Source organism: Pseudophryne corroboree, unplaced genomic scaffold (assembly GCF_028390025.1).
Source record: "Pseudophryne corroboree isolate aPseCor3 unplaced genomic scaffold, aPseCor3.hap2 scaffold_488, whole genome shotgun sequence".
Lineage (NCBI taxonomy): Eukaryota > Metazoa > Chordata > Amphibia > Anura > Myobatrachidae > Pseudophryne > Pseudophryne corroboree.
This window is the reverse complement of record NW_026970097.1, coordinates 123,694-145,000: the sequence shown is the minus strand read 5'-3', so window position 1 is coordinate 145,000 and position 21,307 is coordinate 123,694. Positions and strand designations below refer to the sequence as shown.

The 21,307-nt window shown below is 48.9% G+C and overlaps 1 protein-coding gene across 1 annotated transcript in view; it reads left to right on the top strand.

Annotated features, from left to right (window-relative positions):
• Positions 1 to 21,307, top strand: part of LOC135029485 (uncharacterized) — a 134,021-nt gene that overhangs the window by 62,058 nt on the left and 50,656 nt on the right. Inside the window, exons 7-8 of the mRNA XM_063953855.1 lie at positions 12,638 to 12,753; positions 13,421 to 13,506. Coding sequence (XP_063809925.1) covers positions 12,638 to 12,753; positions 13,421 to 13,506 — 202 coding nt within the window. The remainder of the gene's footprint in view (positions 1 to 12,637; positions 12,754 to 13,420; positions 13,507 to 21,307) is intronic.

Below are 21,307 nucleotides of genomic sequence, written 5' to 3'. Positions count from 1 at the left end.
AACAGACTCTCTGCTACGTGGGACTGAGGGGAGAGAAGCAAACCTACTAACTGCGGCTAGGTTGTGCTTCTTATACCCCTTTTACACCTACGAGCACGGGTCGCAGCCGGGAGCCTGACACGGGAGCTGCCCCCTGCTGCGACCCGTGCTCGGTCCCTTTCCCATTAGCAGTCACAACCCGGCATATGCCGGGTTGGTGACGCTTCTAGCTACACGGCAGGGGCGGCGCAGGGAGATCACATGATCTCCCAGCGCCGCCCATCCATACAGTGTAAACGGGAGCCGTGTCGCATCGACACGGCTCCCGTTTACACTACACCCTACCCGGATCATTCCCGTGTCCTACCCAGGTAAATAGCCGGGTAGGATTCACGGGTCACTTGATCCGGGTTTACCCTTTTCCACTTGCCAAAAACACGGGTAAATGCGCGCCCCCGTGCATTTACCCGTGTTTTTTGAGCTAGTGGAAAAGGGGTATTAGGCTACTGGACACCATTAGCTCCATAGGGTTCGAACACAGGAACTTAACCGTGGTCGTCCGGAGCCGCGCCGCCGTCCCCCTCGCAGAGCCAGAAGACAGAAGCCGGCGGATGAAGCAAGAAGGCGTCAAAATCGGCGGCAGAAGACTCCTGTCTTCACATGAGGTAGCGTACAGCACTGCAGCTGTGCGCCATTGCGCCCACACTAACCCACACACTCCGGTCACTGTAGGGTGCAGGGCGCAGGGGGGGGGCGTCCAGGGTAGCAATTGAGTACCTCCTGGCAAAAGCAGCATATATACAGCTGGGCACTGTGTATATGCATGAGCCCCCGACATTTTTTACACCAAATCGCGGGACAGAAGCCCGCCGCTGAGGGGGCGGGGCTTCTTCCTCAGCATTCACCAGCGCCATTTTCTCTCCACAGCTCCGCTGAGAGGAAGCTCCCCAGGCTCTCCCCTGCAGACCACGGTAGAAAGAGGGTAAAAAGAGAGGGGGGGGGGCACATAAATTTAGCGCAATAATCATATATACAGCAGCTACTGGGTAAACACTAAGTTACTGTGTGGTTCCTGGGTCATATAGCGCTGGGGTGTGTGCTGGCATACTCTCTCTCTGTCTCTCCAAAAGGCCTTGTGGGGGTCCTGTCCTCATATAGAGCATCCCCTGTGTGTGTGGTGTCGGTACGCTTGCGTCGACATGTTTGAGGAGGAGGGCTATGTGGAGGCAGAGCAGGTGCAGATGAATGAGGTGTCCCCGCCGACGGCGCCGACACCTGATTGGATCGATAGGTGGAAGGTGTTAAATGATAATGTAAACTCCTTGCATAAAAGGTTGGATAAAGCTGAAGCCTTGGGATAGTCAGGGTCCCAACCCATGCCTGATCCTACAGCGCAGAGGCCGTCAGGGTCTCAGAAGCGCCCACTATCCCATATTGTTGACACAGATATCGACACGGATTTTGACTCCAGTGTCGATGGCGATGATGCAAAATTGCAGCCTAAAATGGCTAAAGCCATCCGCTACATGATTATAGCAATGAAGGATGTATTGCACATATCAGAGGTAAACCCTGTCCCTGACAAGAGGGTTTATATGTTTGGGGAGAAAAAGCAAGAGGTGACCTTTCCCCCTTCACATGAGTTAAATGAGTTATGTGAAAAAGCTTGGGATTCTCCTGATAGGAAAATGCTGATTTCCAAAAGGTTACTTATGGCGTACCCCTTCCCGCCAATGGACAGGATGCGCTGGGAATCCTCCCCTAGGGTAGACAAAGCTCTGACACGCTTATCTAAGAAGGTGGCCCTGCCGTCACAGGATACGGCCTCCCTAAAGGATCCTGCGGATAGGTAGCAGGAAGGTATCCTGAAGTCTGTTTATACACATTCAGGTACCATACTGCGGCCGGCAATTGCGTCGGCCTGGATGTGTAGTGCTGTAGCAGCATGGACAGATACTCTGTCTGAGGAACTGGATACCTTGGACAAGGATATTATTTTACTGACCCTGGGGCATATAAAAGACGCTGTCCTATATATGAGGGATGCCCAGAGGGACATTTGCCTACTGGGCTCTAGAATAAATGCTATGTCTATTTCGGCCAGAAGGGTCCTGTGGACTCGGCAATGGACGGGTGATGCCGACTCTAAAAAGCACATGGAGGTTTTACCCTATAAGGGTGAGGAATTGTTTGGGGACCGTCTCTCGGACCTAGTTTCCACAGCTACAGCTGGGAAGTCAAATTTTTTGCCATATATTCCCTCACAGCCTAAGAAAGCACCGTATTACCAAATGCAGTCCTTTCGATCACAAAAAGGCAAGAATGTCAGAGGTGCATCTTTTCTTGCCAGAGGCAGGGGTAGAGGAAAGAAGCTACACAATACAGCTAGTTCCCAGGAACAGAAGTCCTCCCCAGCTTCCACTAAATCCACCGCATGACGCTGGGGCTCCACAGGTGGAGCCGAGAGCGGTGGGGGCGCGTCTCCGAAAATTCAGCTACTAGTGGGTTCGTTCACAGGTGGATCCCTGGGCTATACAGATTGTGTCTCAGGGATACAAGCTGGAATTCGAAGTGATGCCCCCTCACCGTTACCTAAAATCAGCCCTGCCTGCTTCTCCCATAGAAAGGGAAGTAGTGTTAGCGGCAATTCACAAGTTATATCTCCAGCAGGTGGTGGTACAGGTTCCCCTCCCTCAACAGGGAATGGGTTACTATTCCACAATGTTTGTGGTTCCGAAACCGGACGGTTCGGTCAGACCAATATTGAATTTAAAATCCCTGAACATGTACCTTAAAAGGTTCAAGTTCAAGATGGAATCGCTCAGAGCGGTCATTGCAAGCCTGGAAGAGGGGGATTTTATGGTGTCGCTGGACATAAAGGATGCTTACCTGCATGTCCCCATTTATCCACCTAATCAGGAGTACCTCAGATTTGTGGTACAGGACTGTCATTACCAATTCCAGACGTTGCCGTTTGGTCTCTCCACGGTACCGAGAATATTTACCAAGGTAATGGCGGAAATAATGGTGCTCCTTCGAAAGCAAGGGGTCACAGTTATCCCATACTTGGACGATCTCCTCATAAAGGCGAGGTCCAGAGAGCAGTTGCTGATCAGCGTAGCACACTCTCAGGAAGTGTTGCAACAGCACGGCTGGATTTTGAATATTCCAAAGTCTCAGCTGATCCCTACGACTCGTCTGCCCTTCCTGGGCATGATTCTGGACACGGACCAGAAGAAGGTGTTTCTCCCAGCGGAGAAGGCTCAGGAGCTCGTGACTCTGGTCAGAGACCTCTTAAAACCAAAACAGGTGTCGGTGCATCACTGCACGCGAGTCCTGGGAAAGATGGTGGCGTCATACGAAGCTATTCTCTTCGGCAGGCTCCATGCGAGGACCTTTCAGTGGGATCTGTTGGACAAGTGGTCCTGATTGCATCTTCAGATGCATCGGCTGATCACCCTATCCCCCAGGGCCAAGGTGTCTCTTCTGTGGTGGCTGCAGATTGCTCACCTTCTCGAGGGCCGCAGATTCGGCATTCAGGACTGGGTCCCGGTGACCACGGATGCAAGCCTCCGAGGGTGGGGGGCAGTCACTCAGGGAAGAAACTTCCAGGGGCTGTGGTCAAGTCAGGAGGCTTGTCTGCACATCAATGTCCTGGAATTAAGGGCTATATACAACGCCCTGAGTCAAGCGGAGCCTCTGCTTCGCAACCAACCGGTGCTGATTCAGTCAGACAACATCACCGCAGTGGCTCATGTAAGTCGCCAAGGCGGCACAAGGAGCAGGGTGGCGATGGCGGAAGCCACCAGGATTCTTCGTTGGGCGGAGAATCACGTGCAAGCACTGTCAGCAGTGTTCATTCCGGGAGTGGACAACTGGGAAGCAGACTTCCTCAGCAGGCATAAGAAAAAGAGGAGTGAGAACAATACTCATTGTCCCGGATTGGCCAAGAAGGACTTGGTACCCGGAACTGCAAGAAATGCTCACAGAGGACCCATGGCCCCTGCCTCTCAGACAGGACCTGTTGCAACAGGGGCCCTGTCTGTTCCAAGACTTACCGCGGCTGCGTTTGACGGCATGGCGGTTGAACGCCGGATCCTAGCGGAAAAAGGCATTCCGGATGAAGTTATTCCTACGCTAATAAAGGCTAGGAAGGATGTGACAGCAAAACATTATCACCGTATATGGCGAAAATATGTTGCTTGGTGTGAGGCCAGGAAGGCCCCTACAGAGGAATTCCAGCTGGGCCGTTTCCTTCACTTCCTACAGTCGGGAGTGACTATGGGCTTAAAATTGGGGTCCATAAAGGTCCAGATTTCGGCCCGCTCCATTTTCTTTCAAAAGGAACTGGCTTCACTTCCTGAGGTTCAGACGTTTGTTAAGGGAGTGCTGCATATTCAGCCCCCTTTTGTGCCACCAGTGGCACCTTGGGATCTTAACGTGGTGTTGAGTTTCCTAAAATCTCACTGGTTTGAGCCACTTAAGACCGTGGAGTTAAAATATCTCACGTAGAAAGTGGTCATGCTATTGGCCTTAGCTTCGGCTAGGCGTGTGTCAGAATTGGCGGCGTTGTCATGTAAAAGCCCCTCTCTGGTTTTCCATATGGACAGGGCAGAATTACGGACTCGTCCGCAATTTCTGCCGAAGGTGGTGTCGTCTTTTCATTTGAACCAACCTATTGTGGTGCCTGCGGCTACTCGTGACTTGGAGGATTCCAAGTTGCTTGATGTAGTATGGGCTTTGAAGATCTATGTAGCCAGGACGACTGGAGTCAGGAAAACTGACTCGCTGTTTATCCTGTATGCATCCAACAAGCTGGGTGCTCCTGCTTCAAAGCAAACTATTGCTCGCTGGATCTGTAACACGATTCAGCAGGCTCATTCTGCGGCTGGATTACCGCATCCAAAATCAGTGATAGCCCATTCCACAAGGAAAGTGGGCTCTTCTTGTGCAGCTGCCCAAGTGGTCTCGGCATTACAGCTTTGCCGAGCAGCTACTTGGTCGGGTTCAAACACCTTTGCTAGGTTCTACAAGTTTGATACCCTGGCTGAGGAGGACCTTGTGTTTGCCCATTCGGTGCTGCAGAGTCATCCGCACTCTCCTGCCCGTTTGGGAGGTTTGGTATAATCCCCATGGTCCTTACGGAGTCCCCAGCATCCACTAGGACGTTAGAGAAAATAAGATTTTACTCACCGGTAAATCTATTTCTCGTAGTCCGTAGTGGATGCTAGGCGCCCGTCCCAAGTGCGGACTTTCTGCAATACGTGTATATAGTTATTGCTTAATAAAGGGTTATGTTATGTTGGCATCCATTGTTTGATGCCCTGTTGTTGTTCATACTGTTGACTGGGTAAGTTTATCACAAGTTATACGGTGTGATTGGTGTGGCTGGTATGAGTCTTACCCTGGATTCCAAAATCCTTTCCTTATAATGTCAGCTCTTCCGGGCACAGTTTCCTTAACTGAGGTCTGGAGGAGGGGCATAGAGGGAGGAGCCAGTGCACACCAGTAGTACTAAATCTTTCTTAGAGTGCCCAGTCTCCTGCGGAGCCCGTCTATTCCCCATGGTCCTTACGGAGTCCCCAGCATCCACTACGGACTACGAAAAATAGATTTACCGGTGAGTAAAATCGGATTTTTTTTTGTGTATTTTGTGTGTGGCACTCGAATATTCGCTGGAAGTATTAAGCGGCCCCCCAGCTGAAATAATTGCCCACCCCTGATCTAGCTCATATCTATATAATATCTGTCTGTCTGTCTGTCTGTCTGTCTGTCTGTCTGTCTGTCTGTCTGTCTGTCTATCTGATATGTGTCTATGTATTTTCTATCTGTCTATCTAAGGGCAGACTTGATGGTAGGTAGATTTAGGGGTAATGAAAAATGACTTCATATTAGGGTAGTGGATAAGTGGAATAGCCTCCTGTCAGAGGTAGTTGAGGGTAAAGGCCCCCATCCACTAGTGAGACTGAACTAAAAGTTGGATCTGATTTTCCCTCGATCTGCCCGGCAGCTTCCCGGGAGTACTGCCATTACGATTTCCTACTTGAGTGGTTTTTTTTACATCCGATAATCGCATCCGATTGTGTACAAATGCACTCCGATGTGCACCTTTTCCTCCGATATTCATGGAAAGCTCGGAATCGATGAAAAGTGGCCATATCGCACTAGTGGATGTTGGGGGGCTAATACAGTAAAGCAATTTAAGCATGCTTGGGATAGGTGGGATGTAGTTGTATGAATGGCGGTCAGGAGACCGCCGGTCACAATACTGATGCCGGGATCCCGCCCCCTGTCAGGGACTCTTCCCAGTGGGAATAGAACCTGTGGCGTGCTCGCAGAAAGGGGCTTCACTGCGCTTGTCTCCCCCCCCACGCTGGACATCTCAAACCTAGGCATGGATACAGTCACACATATCTAACCCAGATAGGCATATGAATAGCCTAAGATCATCATCTAAGTAGCAAATAGGTTGTAAGTTACCTAAAGGATAAAAAAGGGGCAGACTAGATGGGCCAAGTGTTTCTTATCTGCCGTCACGTTACATTGTTTCTCTAACGTCCTAAGTGGATGCTGGGGACTCCGTAAGGACCATGGGGAATAGCGGCTCCGCAGGAGACTGGGCACATCTAAAGAAAGCTTTAGGACTATCTGGTGTGCACTGGCTCCTCCCCCTATGACCCTCCTCCAAGCCTCAGTTAGATCTCTGTGCCCGAACGAGAAGGGTGCACACTAGGGGCTCTCCTGAGCTTCTTAGTGAAAGTTTTAGTTTAGGTTTTTTATTTTCAGTGAGACCTGCTGGCAACAGGCTCACTGCATCGAGGGACTAAGGGGAGAAGAAGCGAACTCACCTGCGTGCAGAGTGGATTGGGCTTCTTAGGCTACTGGACATTAGCTCCAGAGGGACGATCACAGGCCCAGCTTGGATGGGTCCCAGAGCCGCGCTGCCGGCCCCCTTACAGAGCCAGAAGGCAGAAGAGGTCCGGAAAATCGGCGGCAGAAGACGTCCTGTCTTCAACAAGGTAGCGCACAGCACTGCAGCTGTGCGCCATTGCTCTCAGCACACTTCACACTCCGGTCACTGAGGGTGCAGGGCGCTGGGGGGGGGGGCGCCCTGAGGCGCAATAAAAACACCTTGGATGGCAAAAAAATGCATCGCATATAGCTCCTGGGCTATATGGATGCATTTAACCCCTGCCAGAATACATAGAAAAACGGGAGATAAGGCCGCCGATAAGGGGGCGGAGCCTATCTCCTCAGCACACTGGCGCCATTTTCCCTCACAGCTCCGTTGGAGGGAAGCTCCCTGGCTCTCCCCTGCAGTCACTACACTACAGAAAGGGTTAAAAAAGAGAGGGGGGCACTAATTAGGCGCAGTATTAACTATACAGCAGCTATAAGGGGAAAAACACTTATATAAGGTTATCCCTGTATATATATATATATATATATATATATATATATATATATAGCGCTCTGGTGTGTGCTGGCAAACTCTCCCTCTGTCTCCCCAAAGGGCTAGTGGGGTCCTGTCCTCTATCAGAGCATTCCCTGTGTGTGTGCTGTATGTCGGTACTTTTGTGTCGACATGTATGAGGAGAAAAATGATGTGGAGACGGAGTAGATTGCCTGTAATAGTGATGTCACCCCCTAGGGGGTCGACACCCGAGTGGATGAACTGTTGGAAGGAATTACGTGACAGTGTCAGCTCTGTATAAAAGACAGTGGTTGACATGAGACAGCCGGCTACTCAGCTTGTGCCTGTCCAGACGTCTCATAGGCCGTCAGGGGCTCTAAAGCGCCCGTTACCTCAGATGGCAGATATAGACGCCGACACGGATACTGACTCCAGTGTCGACGGTGAAGAGACAAATGTGACTTCCAGTAGGGCCACACGTTACATGATTGAGGCAATGAAAAATGTTTTACACATTTCTGATAATACGAGTACCACCAAAAAGGGGTATTATGTTCGGTGAGGAAAAACTACCTGTAGTTTTCCTGAATCTGAGAAATTAAATGAGGTGTGTGATGATGCGTGGGTTTCCCCCGATAACAACTGATAATTTCTAAAATGTTATTGGCATTATATCCTTTCCCGCCAGAGGTTAGGGTGCGTTGGGAAACACCCCCTAGGGTGGATAAAGCGCTCACACGCTTGTAAGGGCTCTACCCTCTCCTGAGATGGCCGCCCTTAAGGATCCTGCTGATAGAAAGCAGGAGGGTATCCTAAAATGTATTTACACACATACTGGTGTTATACTGCGACCAGCAATCGCCTCAGCCTGGATGTGCAGTGCTAGGTTGGCGTGGTCGGATTCCCTGACTGAAAATATTGATACCCTAGATAGGGACAGTATATTTTTGCCTATAGAGCATTTAAAAGATGCATTTCTATATATGCGTGATGCACAGCGGAATATTTGCCGACTGGCATCAAGTCTAAGTGCGTTGTCCATTTCTACCAGTAGAGGGTTATGGACACGTCAGTGGTCAGGTGATGCGTATTCCAATCGGCATTTGGAAGTATTGCCTTATTAAGGGGAGGAGTTATTTGGGGTCGGTCTTTCAGACCTGGTGGCCACGGCAACAGCTGGGAAATCCACGTTTGTACCCCAGGTCGCCTCTCAACATGAGAAGACGCCGTATTACCAGGCGCAGTCTTTTCGTGGACAAGCGGGCAAAAGGTTCCTCATTTCTGCCCCGTGACAGAGGGAGAGGAAAAAGGCTGCAGAAATCAGCCAGTTCCCTAGGAACAGAAACCCTCTCCCGCCTCTGCCAAGCCCTCAGTATACGCTGGGGCTTTACAAGCAGAATCAGGCACGGTGGGGGGCCCGTCTCAATGAATTTCAGCGCGCAGTGGGCTCACTCGCAAGTAGACCCCTGGATCCTTCAGGTGATATCTCAGGGGTACAAATTAGAATTCGAGACGTCTCCCCCTCGCCGTTTCCTAAAGTCGGCTTTACCGATGTCTCCTTCTGACAGGGAGACAGTTTTGGAAGCCATTCACAAGCTGTATTCCCAGCAGGTGATAATCAAGATACCCCTCCTGCAACAGGGAACGGGGTATTATTCCACACTGTTGTGGTACCGAAGCCGGACGGCTCGGTGAGACCGATTCTAAATCTAAAATCTTTGAACACTTACATACAGAGGTTCAAATTCAAGATTGAGTCACTCAGAGCAGTGATTGCGAACCTGGAAGAAGGGGACTACATGATGTCTCGGGACATCAAGGATGCTTACCTTCATGTCAAAATTTACCCTTCTCACCAAGGGTACCTCAGGTTTATGGTACAGAACTGTCACTATCAGTTCAGACGCTGCCGTATGGATGGTCCACGGCACCCCGGGTCTTTACCAAGGTAATGGCCGAAATGATGATATTCCTTCGAAGGAAGGGAATTTTAGTTATCCCTTACTTGGACAATTCCCTGATAAGGGTAAGATCCAGGGAACAGTTGGAGGTCGGTGTAGCACTATCTCAGGTAGTGTTGCGGCAGCACGATTGGATTCTCAATATTCCAAAATCGCAGCTGGTTCCGACGACTTGTCTTCTGTTCCTAGGGATGATCCTGGACACAGTCCAGAAAAAGGTGTTTCTCCCGGAGGAGAAAGCCAGGGAGTTATCCGAGCTAGTCAGGAACCTCCTAAAAACCGAGCCAAGTCTCAGTGCATCAATGCACAAGGGTTCTGGGTAAAATGGTGGCTTCCTACGAAGCAATCCCATTCGGCAGATTCCACGCAAGAACTTTCCAGTGGGACCTGCTGGACAAATGGTCCGGGTCGCATCTTCAGATGCATCAGCGGATAACCCTGTCACCAAGGACAAGGGTGTCCCTCCTGTGGTGGTTGCAGAGTGCTCATCTTCTAGAGGGCCGCAGATTTGGCATTCAGGACTGGGTCCTGGTGACCACGGATGCCAGCCTGCGAGGCTGGGGAGCAGTCACACAGGGAAGGAATATCCAGGGCTTATGGTCAAGCCTGGAGACATCACTTCACATAAATATCCTGAAGCTAAGGGACATTTACAATGCTCTAAGCTTAGCAAGACCTCTGCTTCAAGGTCAGCCGGTGTTGATCCAGTCGGACAACATCACGGCAGTCACCCACGTAAACAGACAGGGTGGCAGAAGAAGCAGGAGGGCAATGGCAGAAGCTGCAAGGATTCTTCGCTGGGCGGAAAATCATGTGATAGCACTGTCGGCAGTATTCATTCCGGGAGTGGACAACTGGGAAGCAGACTTCCTCAGCACGACCTCCACCCGGGAGAGTGGGGACTTCACCCAGAAGTCTTCCACATGATTATAAACCGTTGGGAAAAACTCGACAGGTATTGCGCCAGGTCCAGGGACCCTCAGGCAATAGCTGTAGACGCTCTGGTAACACCGTGGGTGTACCAGTCAGGGTATGTGTTCCCTCCTCTGCCTCTCATACCCAAGGTACTGAGATTGATAAGATGGAGAGGAGTAAGCACTATATTCGTGGCTCCGGATTGGCCAAGAAGGACTTGGTAACTGGAACTTCAAGAGATGCTCACGGAGGATCCGTGGCCTCTACCTCTAAGAAGGGACCTGCTCCAGCAAGGACCCTGTCTGTTCCAAGACTTACCGCGGCTGCGTTTGATGGCATGGCGGTTGAACGCCGGATCCTGAAGGAAAAAAAGGCATTCCGGATGAAGTCATCCCTATCCTGATCAAAGCCTGGAAGGATGTAACCGCAAAAACATTATCACCGCAATTGGCGAAAATATGTTGCGTGGTGCGAGGCCAGTAAGGCCCGACGGAGAAAATTCAACTGGGTCGATTCCTACATTTCCTGCAAACAGGAGTGTCTATGGGCCTGAAATTGGGGTCCATTAAGGTTCAAATTTCGGCCCTGTCAATTTTCTTCCAAAAAGAACTAGCTTCAGTCCCTGAAGTTCAGACGTTTGTAAAAGGGGTACTGCATATACAGCCTCCTTTTGTGCCTCCAGTGGCACTTTGGGATCTCAATGTAGTTTTGGGTTCCAAAAGTCACATTGGTTTGAACCACTTAAATCTGTGGAGTTAAAATATCTCACATGGAAAGTGGTCATGCTGTTGGCCCTGGCCTGGGCCAGGCGCGTGTCAGAATTGGCGGCTTTATCCTGAAAAAGCCCTTATCTGATTTTCCATTCGGACAGGGCGGAATTGAGGACTCGTCCTCAGTTTCTCCCTAAGGTGGTTTCAGCGTTTCACCTGAACCAACCTATTTGTGGTGCCTGCGGCTACTAGGGACTTGGAGGACTCCAAGTTGCTAGACGTTGTCAGGGCCCTGAAAATATATGTTTCCAGGACGGCTGGAGTCAGGAAATCTGACTCGCTGTTTATCCTGTATGCACCCAACAAGCTGGGTGCTCCTGCTTCTAAGCAGACTATTGCTCGTTGGATTTGTAGTACAATTCAGCTTGCACATTCTGTGGCAGGCCTGCCACAGCCAAAAATCTGTAAATGCCCACTCCACAAGGAAGGTGGGCTCATCTTGGGCGGCTGCCCGAGGGGTCTCGGCTTTACAACTTTGCCGAGCAGCTACTTGGTCAGGAGCAAATACGTTTGTAAAAATTCTACAAAATTGATATCCTGGCTGAGGAGGACCTGGAGTTCTCTCATTCGGTGCTGCAGAGTCATCCGCACTCTCCCGCCCGTTTGGGAGCTTTGGTATAATCCCCATGGTCCTTACGGAGTCCCCAGCATCCACTTCGGACGTTAGAGAAAATAAGAATTTACTTACCGATAATTCTATTTCTCATAGTCCGTAGTGGATGCTGGGCGCCCATCCCAAGTGCGGATTGTCTGCAATACTGGTACATAGTTATTGTTACCAAAAAAAAAACAAAAAAAATCGGGTTATTGCTGTAGTGAGCCATCTTTTCTAGAGGCTCCTCTGTTATCATGCTGTTAACTGGGTTCAGATCACAAGTTGTACGGTGTGATTGGTGTGGCTGGTATGAGTCTTACCCGGGATTCAAAATCCTTCCTTATTGTGTACGCTCGTCCGGGCACAGTATCCTAACTGAGGCTTTGAGGAGGGTCATAGGGGGAGGAGCCAGTGCACACCAGATAGTCCTAAAGCTTTCTTTAGATGTGCCCAGTCTCCTGCGGAGCCGCTATTCCCCATGGTCCTTACGGAGTTCCCAGCATCCACTACGGACTATGAGAAATAGAATTATCGGTAAGTAAATTCTTATTTTCTGTGCAGGGTAAATACTGGCTTTTTTTAATTTATTTTTACACTGCAATTTAGATTTCAGTTTGCCACACCCCACCCAAATCTAACTCTCTCTGCACATGCTACATCTGCCCCACCTGCACTGCAGCATGATTTTGCCCAAATGCTAACTTTTTTGGTTTGCTAACAACTCTGAATAACCCCCAGTGTCTTACGTGATACGGGTTACAATGCATCATGCATATTGCACCATTCTATGAAATCAGCCCACTTGTGCTTTACTTGCTGGTGTCCTGAGGGTTAATGTGACATTGTCTCCGAGTGGAAGTAGCTCTCTGTTCTCCCCATTAGATGATAGTTTGCAGACTGACGGTATAATGTACAGAAGCAGAACGCAATAAATCAGATTATGTCCTTGAACTGCTTGCGTTACATTTATCACTTTGATCAAGCCTGCAATCCTGTTTTGCAGGATAGAAAGCTCAGGGAATGTCCGGCAGGGTGGACCCTTCATCAGAAACACTGTTATTATCACAACACTCTACAAAAGTCCACCTGGGAGGGGGCGGAGCACGACTGCGCACAGAGGTAAGAAACAGGGCCCTCCTGCTGTGCGGGATCCGCTCGTTACTCCTAGTCTTAGTATAACGATATTAACGGACGCGGCCTTCCGTGTAACACACAGCGAGGCATAGAAAAGACCAATTGGTTCTCAATCCTGTTTTTATACATACACGGGGCACTATGTTCATATGGGTTGGTGGGCACACTCACATGCTCAATTAATTCCAGTAGTTTTCTATAACGATTTATTGGTCTGTTGTTGAATTGCGGTCCGGGTTAATGGCAATAAGAGTTCTGGATGTAAATTCTATCCTATCGGGTCTTTATCCACCTTATTAGGGTCCTAATTCGGACCTAATTGCAGCAGCAAAATCTTTCTCTAATGGGCAAAATCATGTGCAGTGCAGGTGGGGCAGATGTAACATGTGCAGAGAGAGTTAGATTTGGGTGGGTTATTTTGTTTCTGTGCAGGGTAAATACTGGCTGCTTTATTTTTACACTGCAATTTAGATATCAGTTTGAACACACCCCACCCAAATCTAACTCTCTCTGCACATGTTATATCTGCCCCCCCTGCAGTGCACATGGTTTTGCCCATTAGAGAGAAAGTTTGCTGCTGCGATCAGGTCTGAATTAGGCCCAATATTCAGAACTGTCACAGTCTAATGTGATTGCGCATTTTACATTTCAGGTCTAACAGCCATCTAACCAGCGTGCATTCGGAGGCAGATATGAGCTGGCTCTGGAAGTTTGCTGGGAAGAAGCCATTTTGGATTGGTAAGACAGGAAGACAAATGAATTACACAACAAAATTCTTCGTGTGACTCCACATGGTCACTGTAATGTGCTGTATTATTTTAAGAATTATTCTAATTATTATTTTATATCCAGGCGTCACTGTAATTTCTAATTAGTGATGAGCGGGTTCGGTTCCTCGGAATCCGAACCCCCCCGAACTTCACCCATTTCTCTGACGTCCTAGTGGATGCTGGGAACTCCGAAAGGACCATGGGGATAGCGGCTCCGCAGGAGACTGGGTACAACTAAAGAAAGCTTTTAGGTTACCTGGTGTGCACTGGCTCCTCCCACCATGACCCTCCTCCAAGCCTCAGTTAGACCTTGTGCCCGGCCGAGGTTGGATGCACACTAGGGGCTCTCCTGAGCTTCTAGAAAGAAAGTATATAATTAGGTTTTTTATTTTACAGTGAGACCTGCTGGCAACAGGCTCACTGCAGCGAGGGACTAAGGGGAGAAGAAGCGAACCTACCTGCTTGCAGCTAGCTTGGGCTTCTTTTCTACTGGACACCATTAGCTCCAGAGGGATCGACCGCATGGAACTGGCCTTGGTGTTCGGTCCCGGAGCCGCGCCGCCGCCCCCCTTACAGAGCCAGAAGCAAGAAGAGGTCCGGAAAATCGGCGGCAGAAGACATCAGTCTTCACCAAGGTAGCGCACAGCACTGCAGCTGTGCGCCATTGCTCCTCATGCACACTTCACACTCCGGTCACTGAGGGTGCAGGGCGCTGGGGGGGGGGGCGCCCTGACCAGCAATAAAAACACCTTGGCTGGCATATATATCACAATATATAGCCCCAGAGGCTATATATGTGATAAATACCCCTGCCAGAATCCATAAAAATGCAGGAGAAAAGTCCGCGAAAAAGGGGCGGAGCTATCTCTCTCAGCACACTGGCGCCATTTTCTCTTCACAGTGCAACTGGAAGACAGCTCCCCAGGCTCTCCCCTGTAGTTTTCAGGCTCAAAGGGTTAAAAAGAGAGGGGGGGCACTAAATTTAGGCGCAATATTGTATATACAAGCAGCTATTGGGAAAAATTCACTCAATATAGTGTTAATCCCTAAATTATATAGCGCTCTGGTGTGTGCTGGCTAACAAAGCTAAATATTTATCTTATTAAAAACACGTTAAAGGTTAAAGAACACAGTACGCAATTGGCGCAAAAAGTACCGCAAGGGTACTCCCTTAACTATACCTTAAGGAATGTACTTATACTGTAAACCTCTGTGTAGTGGTAGAGTGTAAATGCAACACAGTGTAACCTTATTAACTTCAAAGCTGTTTGAGCGTCACCGACGCTCTGAGAGTACTTAACACTATAAGAAATACACAGATACCTGGGCTTAGGGTCTAACGCCTTATATATATATTATGGATGGTATGCTTGCAAAAGAATAATACAATACAATTATACACTACCAATATAACATAGACTAACTAACCAGATAACTACACAGGAAATACAATACAATACAATTTACGTTTAAGGGAAAATGAGGGAGAAAGAAGAGAAGAGAGAGAGAGAGAGATATGGCTCACAATAACAATAGGAACAATATGATTGCAGAGAAGCTTACACATGTGAGGAACAATCGCTGCGCAGTTAGTCAATGCTGATGAAATACTTGAGCTTACTCATACTGGCTGTCCCTATATACACAACCCTACAATACCGCATGGGACAGAAGCTAGACTCCATTTTATTAAAGCTCCCATGATTCCAAAGACTGCACCACATGGTTGAAAGGGGGAGGGGAAAATAGCCGGCAGCAGCCATTTTAGATTTGCAGGTCCAAACACATGGCACTCTCTGCTACACCACAATCACATAGCAGAAGACACAAGACTCCATTTTATTCCAAAATGTCCAAGCCTCAGAACAATGCATATGTTCTGATTTTACAATTCCAAACCATCTAAATCACCTTTCACAATTTCAATCCAACTTCCTAGAACCATCTTATTCACTTTCACATTCCAAACAACTTCCTAGAACCATCTTATTCACTTTCACATTCCAAACAACTTCCTAGAACCATCTTATTCACTTTCACATTCCAAACAACTTCAGTATCTCAATAACCAGAGCATATTCATCACAAGACCAGATCACAATGTAACCACACATCTCAGCCCGCCACTGCCACAAGCACATGCCCAAACGCAACTGCATGGTGGTATTTATGATTAACAAGATATATATTATAACTAACCAGCACAATCTATTTTAAATCTCCATAGGCAAACAAATACCACAAATGCTATGCTACAGGTTGTCTAATGTCCCAGCTACCATCACAGATTCCCAGATCTATCACACAAACACCCAACAATCACACAACCAAGTTACAATATCCTATTTAAACCAGAAAGCAATCTGTCTATATTTCCTTATCTAGCCATGTGAATTCAATACTTAGCCTTTGGTGCCTGGTGATGATCCAGCCATGCTTCTGAGAGCTTTGTTCTGAGTGTAGCTTCATTACATCTGTTCTCTGAGGCCACCAGCAACACTGACCCCCAACCCCCCCAGACAGGAACTATCCTCCTGTGTGTCTGTTCCTAGGGGAGGGGTCTCTCTCTCTCCTTTGTATATGCTAATCAGGTTCAGCCCTGAAAATCTTAGTAAAAGGTTGGCTTGATCATCCATTGTTCTTAACAAAGTGATCTTAGCTTTTATACATATAATCATATCTATCCGCTGCAATGTCCTACAACTTCACAACCAGCATCAAACTAACCCACACATCATTCTGCTTGCTTCAATACCAAACATGATTGGCGCATCTGGTTCTGTTCAGATAATACATATTCATGACATCAATTCATCAGCCAATTCTAAATCTCCATGATGTCTGGTGCTTGACATTATTATAACCATGTACTGTATGAAACAAGCGCCGAATCCATCTCCGTGCCATGTCCGAGCAAATGCGTGTGTTTCCATATATTGCTGTGCTCGCTGCGCATATTTGCAAGTATAGCGACTTAAATGTGTGTGTGGTTTGTATGTTCTCTCTATGTAATATTTTTGACTTTGACATGGCATACTCTCTCTCTGTCTCCCCAAAGGGCTGTGTGGGGTCCTGTCCTCAGTCAGAGCATTCCCTGTGGTGTGTGCGGTGTGTCGGTACGGCTGTGTCGACACGTTTGATGAGGAGGCTTATGTGATGGCAGAGCAGATGCCGATAAAGGGGATGTCGCCCCCTGTGGGGCTGACACCAGAGTGGATGGATAGGTGGAAGGTATAAACCGACAGTGTCAACTCCTTACATAAAAGGCTGGATGACGTAACAGCTATGGGACAGCCGGCTTCTCAGCCCGCGCCTGCCCAGGCGTCTCAAAGGCCATCAGGGGCTCAAAAACGCCCGCTCCCTCAGATGGCAGACACAGATGTCGACACGGAGTCTGACTCCAGTGTCGACGAGGTTGAGACATATACACAATCCACTAGGAACATCCGTTACATGATCCCGGCAATAAAAAATGTGTTACACATTTCTGACATTAACCCAAGTACCACTAAAAAAGGGTTTTATGTTTGGGGAGAAAAAGCAGGCAGTGTTTTGTTCCCCCATCAAATGAGTGAATGAAGTGTGAAAAAGCGTGGGTTCCCCCGATAAGAAACTGGTAATTTCTAAAATGTTACTGATGGCGTACCCTTTCCCGCCAGAGGATAAGTTACGCTGGGAGATATCCCCTAGGGTGGATAAGGCGCTCACACGTTTGTCAAAAAAGGTGGCACTGCCGTCTTAGGATACGGCCACTTTGAAGGTACCTGCTGATAAAAAGCAGGAGGCTATCCTGAAGTCTGTATTTACACACTCGGGTACTAGACTGAGACCTGCAGATAGTGCTGCTGCAGCGTGGTCTGTAACCCTGTCAAACAGGGATACTATTTTGCGAACATAAGACGTCGTCTTATATATGAGGGATGCACAGAGGGATATTTTGCCGGCTGGCATCCAGAATTAATGCAATGTCCATTCGGTCAGGAGGTTATTAGAGACCCGACACTGGACAGGTGATGCTGACTTTAAAAGGCACATAGAGCCTTATAAGGGTGAGGAATTGTTTGGGGATGGTCTCTGGGACCTCGTATCCACAGCAACAGCTGGGAAGGAAATTTTTTTACCTCAGGTTTCCTCACAGCCTCAGAAAGCACTGTATTATCAGGTACAGTCCTTTCGGCTTCAGAAATGCAAGCGTGTAAAACGAGGGAAGAGGGAAAAAGCTGCACCAGTCAGCCAGTTCCCAGAATCAAAATTCTTCCCCCGCTTCCTCTGAGTCCACCGCATGACGGTGGGGCTCCACAGGCGTAGCCAGGTACGGTGGGGGGCCGCCTCAAAAATTTCAGCGATCAGTGGGCTCGCTCACAGGTGGATCCCTAGATCCTTCAAGTAGTATTTCAGGGGTACAAGCTGGAATTCGAGGCATCTCCCCCCCGCCGTTTCCTCAAATCTGCCTTGCCGACAACTCCCTCAGGCAGGGAGACTGTGCTAGAGGCAATTCACAAGCTGTATTCCCAGCAGGTGATAGTCAAGGTGCCCCTACTTCAACAAGGACGGGGTTACTATTCCACATACCGAAACCGGATGGTTCGGTGAGACCCATTTTATATTTGAAATCCTTGAACACATACATAAAAAATTCAAGTTCAAAATGGAATCGCTCAGGGCGATTATTGCAAGCCTGGAGGAGGAGGATTACATGGTATCCCTGGACATCAAGGAGGCTTACCTGCATGTCCCCATTTACCATCCTCACCAGGAGTACCTCAGATTTGTGGTACAGGATTGCCATTACCAATTCCAAACACTGCCGTTTGGACTGTCCACGGCTCCGAGGGTCTTTACCAAGGTAATGGCAGAAATGATTATACTCCTTCGAGAAAGGAAGTTTTAATTATCCCGTACTTGGACGATCTCCTTATAAAGGCAAGGTCCAAGGAGCAGTTGCTGGTCGGAGTAGCACTATCTCGGGAAGTGCTACAACAGCACGGATGGATTCTATACATTCCAAAGTCACAGCTGGTTCCTACCACACGCCTACTGTTCCTGGGGATGGTTCTGGACACAGAACAGAAAAAAGTGTTTCTCCCGCAGGAGAAAGCCAAGGAGCTGTCATCTCTAGTCAAAGACCTCCTGAAACCAAAACAGGTATCGGTGCATCACTGCACACGAGTCCTGGGAAAAATGGTAGCTTCTTACGAAGCAAAATTCCATTCGGCAGGTTCCATGCAAGAACCTTTCAGTGGGACCTCTTGGACAAGTGGTCGGGATCGCATCTTCAGATGCATCGGCTGATAACCCTGTCTCCAAGGACCAGGGTATCTCTACTGTGGTGGCTGCAGAGTGCTCATCTTCAAGAGGGCCGCAGATTCGGCATACAGGACTGGGTCCTGGTAACCACGGATGCCAGCCTTCGAGGCTGGGGGGCAGTCACACAGGGAAGAAATTTCCAAGGACTTTGGTCAAGTCGGGAGTCGTCCCTACACATAAATATTCTGGAACTGAGGGCCATTTACAATGCCCTAAGTCTGGCAAGGCCTCTGCTTCAAAACCAGCCGGTACTGATCCAATCAGACAACATCACGGCAGTCGCCCATGTAAACCGACAGGGCGGCACAAGAAGCAGGATGGCGATGGCAGAAGCCACAAGGATTCTCCGATGGGCGGAAAATCACGTCTTAGCACTGTCAGCAGTGTGCATTCCGGGAGTGGACAACTGGGAAGCAGACTTCCTCAGCGGACACGACCTACACCCGGGAGAGTGGGGACTTCATCCAGAAGTCTTCCAACTTTTGGTAAACCGCTGGGAAAGGCCACAGGTGGACATGATGGCGTCCCGCCTAAACAAAAAACTAGAGAGATATTGCGCCAGGTCAAGGGACCCTCAGGCGATAGCTGTGGACGCTCTAGTGACACCGTGGGTGTACCAGTCAGTTTGTGTTCCCTCCTCTGCCTCTCATACCAAGGGTACTGAGAATAATAAGAAAACGAGGAGTAAGAACAATACTCGTGGTTCCGGATTGGCCAAGACGAGCGTGGTACCCGGAACTTCAAGAGATGATCTCAGAGGACCCATGGCCTCTGCCGCTCAGACAGGGTCTGCTACAGCAGGGACCCTGTCTGTTCCAAGACTTACCGCGGCTGCGTTTGACGGCAGGGCGGTTGAACGCCGGATCCTGAAGGAAAAGGGCATTCCGGAGGAAGTCATTCCTACGCTGATTAAAGCCAGGAAAGATGTAACTGCAAAGCATTATCACCGCATATGGCGGATGTGTGTTGCTTGGTGTGAGGCCAAAACGGCCCCAACAGAGGAATTTTAACTGGGTCGATTTCTGCATTTCCTACAAGCAGGAGTGACTATGGGCCTGAAATTAGGGTCCATTAAGGTACAGATCTCGGCTCTGTCGATTTTCTTCCAGAAGAACTAGCTTCACTACCTGAAGTTCAGACGTTTGTTAAGGGAGTGCTGCATATTCAGCCCCCTTTTGTGCCTCCAGTGGCACCTTGGGATCTCAACGTGGTGTTGAGTTTCTTAAAATCACATTGGTTTGAGCCACTTAAAACCGTGGATCTAAAATATCTCACGTGGAAAGTGGTCATGTTATTGGCCTTGGCTTCAGCCAGGCGTGTGTCAGAATTGGCGGCTTTGTCATGTAAAAGCCCTTATCTGATTTTCCATATGGATAGGGCAGAATTGAGGACTCGTCCCCAGTTTCTCCCTAAGGTGGTATCAGCTTTTCACTTGAACCAACCTATTGTGGTGCCTGCGGCTACTAGGGACTTGGAGGATTCCAAGTTGCTGGACGTAGTCAGGGCCTTGAAAATTTATGTTTCCAGGACGGCTAGAGTCAGGAAAACTGACTCGCTATTTATCCTGTATGCACCCAACAAGCTGGGTGCTCCTGCTTCTAAGCAGACTATTGCTCGCTGGATTTGTAGCACAATTCAGCTGGCGCATTCTGCGGCTGGACTGCCGCATCCTAAATCAGTAAAAGACCATTCCATAAGGAAGGTTGGCTCATCTTGGGCGGCTGCCCGAGGGGTCTCGGCTTTACAACTTTGCCGAGCTGCTACTTGGTCAGGGGCAAACACGTTTGCAAAATTCTACAAATTTGATACCCTGGCTGAGGAGGACCTTGAGTTCTCTCATTCGGTGCTGCAGAGTCATCCGCACTCTCCCGCCTGTTTGGGAGCTTTGGTATAATCCCCATGGTCCTTTCGGAGTTCCCAGCATCCACTAGGACGTCAGAGAAAATAAGATTTTACTCACCGGTAAATCTATTTCTCGTAGTCCGTAGTGGATGCTGGGCGCCCGTCCCAAGTGCGGATTGTCTGCAATACTTGTACATAGTTATTGTTAACTAAAGGGTTATTGTTGAGCCATCTGTTGAGAGGCTCAGTTGTTTTCATACTGTAAAACTGGGTATGGTATCACGAGTTATACGGTGTGATTGGTGTGGCTGGTAAGAGTCTTACCCGGGATTCAAAATCCTTCCTTATTATGTCAGCTCGTCCGGGCACAGTGTCCTAACTGAGGCTTGGAGGAGGGTCATGGTGGGAGGAGCCAGTGCACACCAGGTGACCTAAAAGCTTTCTTTAGTTGTGCCCAGTCTCCTGCGGAGCCGCTATCCCCATGGTCCTTTCGGAGTTCCCAGCATCCACTACGGACTACGAGAAATAGATTTACCGGTGAGTAAAATCTTATTTTTACACGGGTCCGAGGCATACTCGGATACTCCAGTATTGCTCGGTTAACCCGAGCGCGCCCGAAC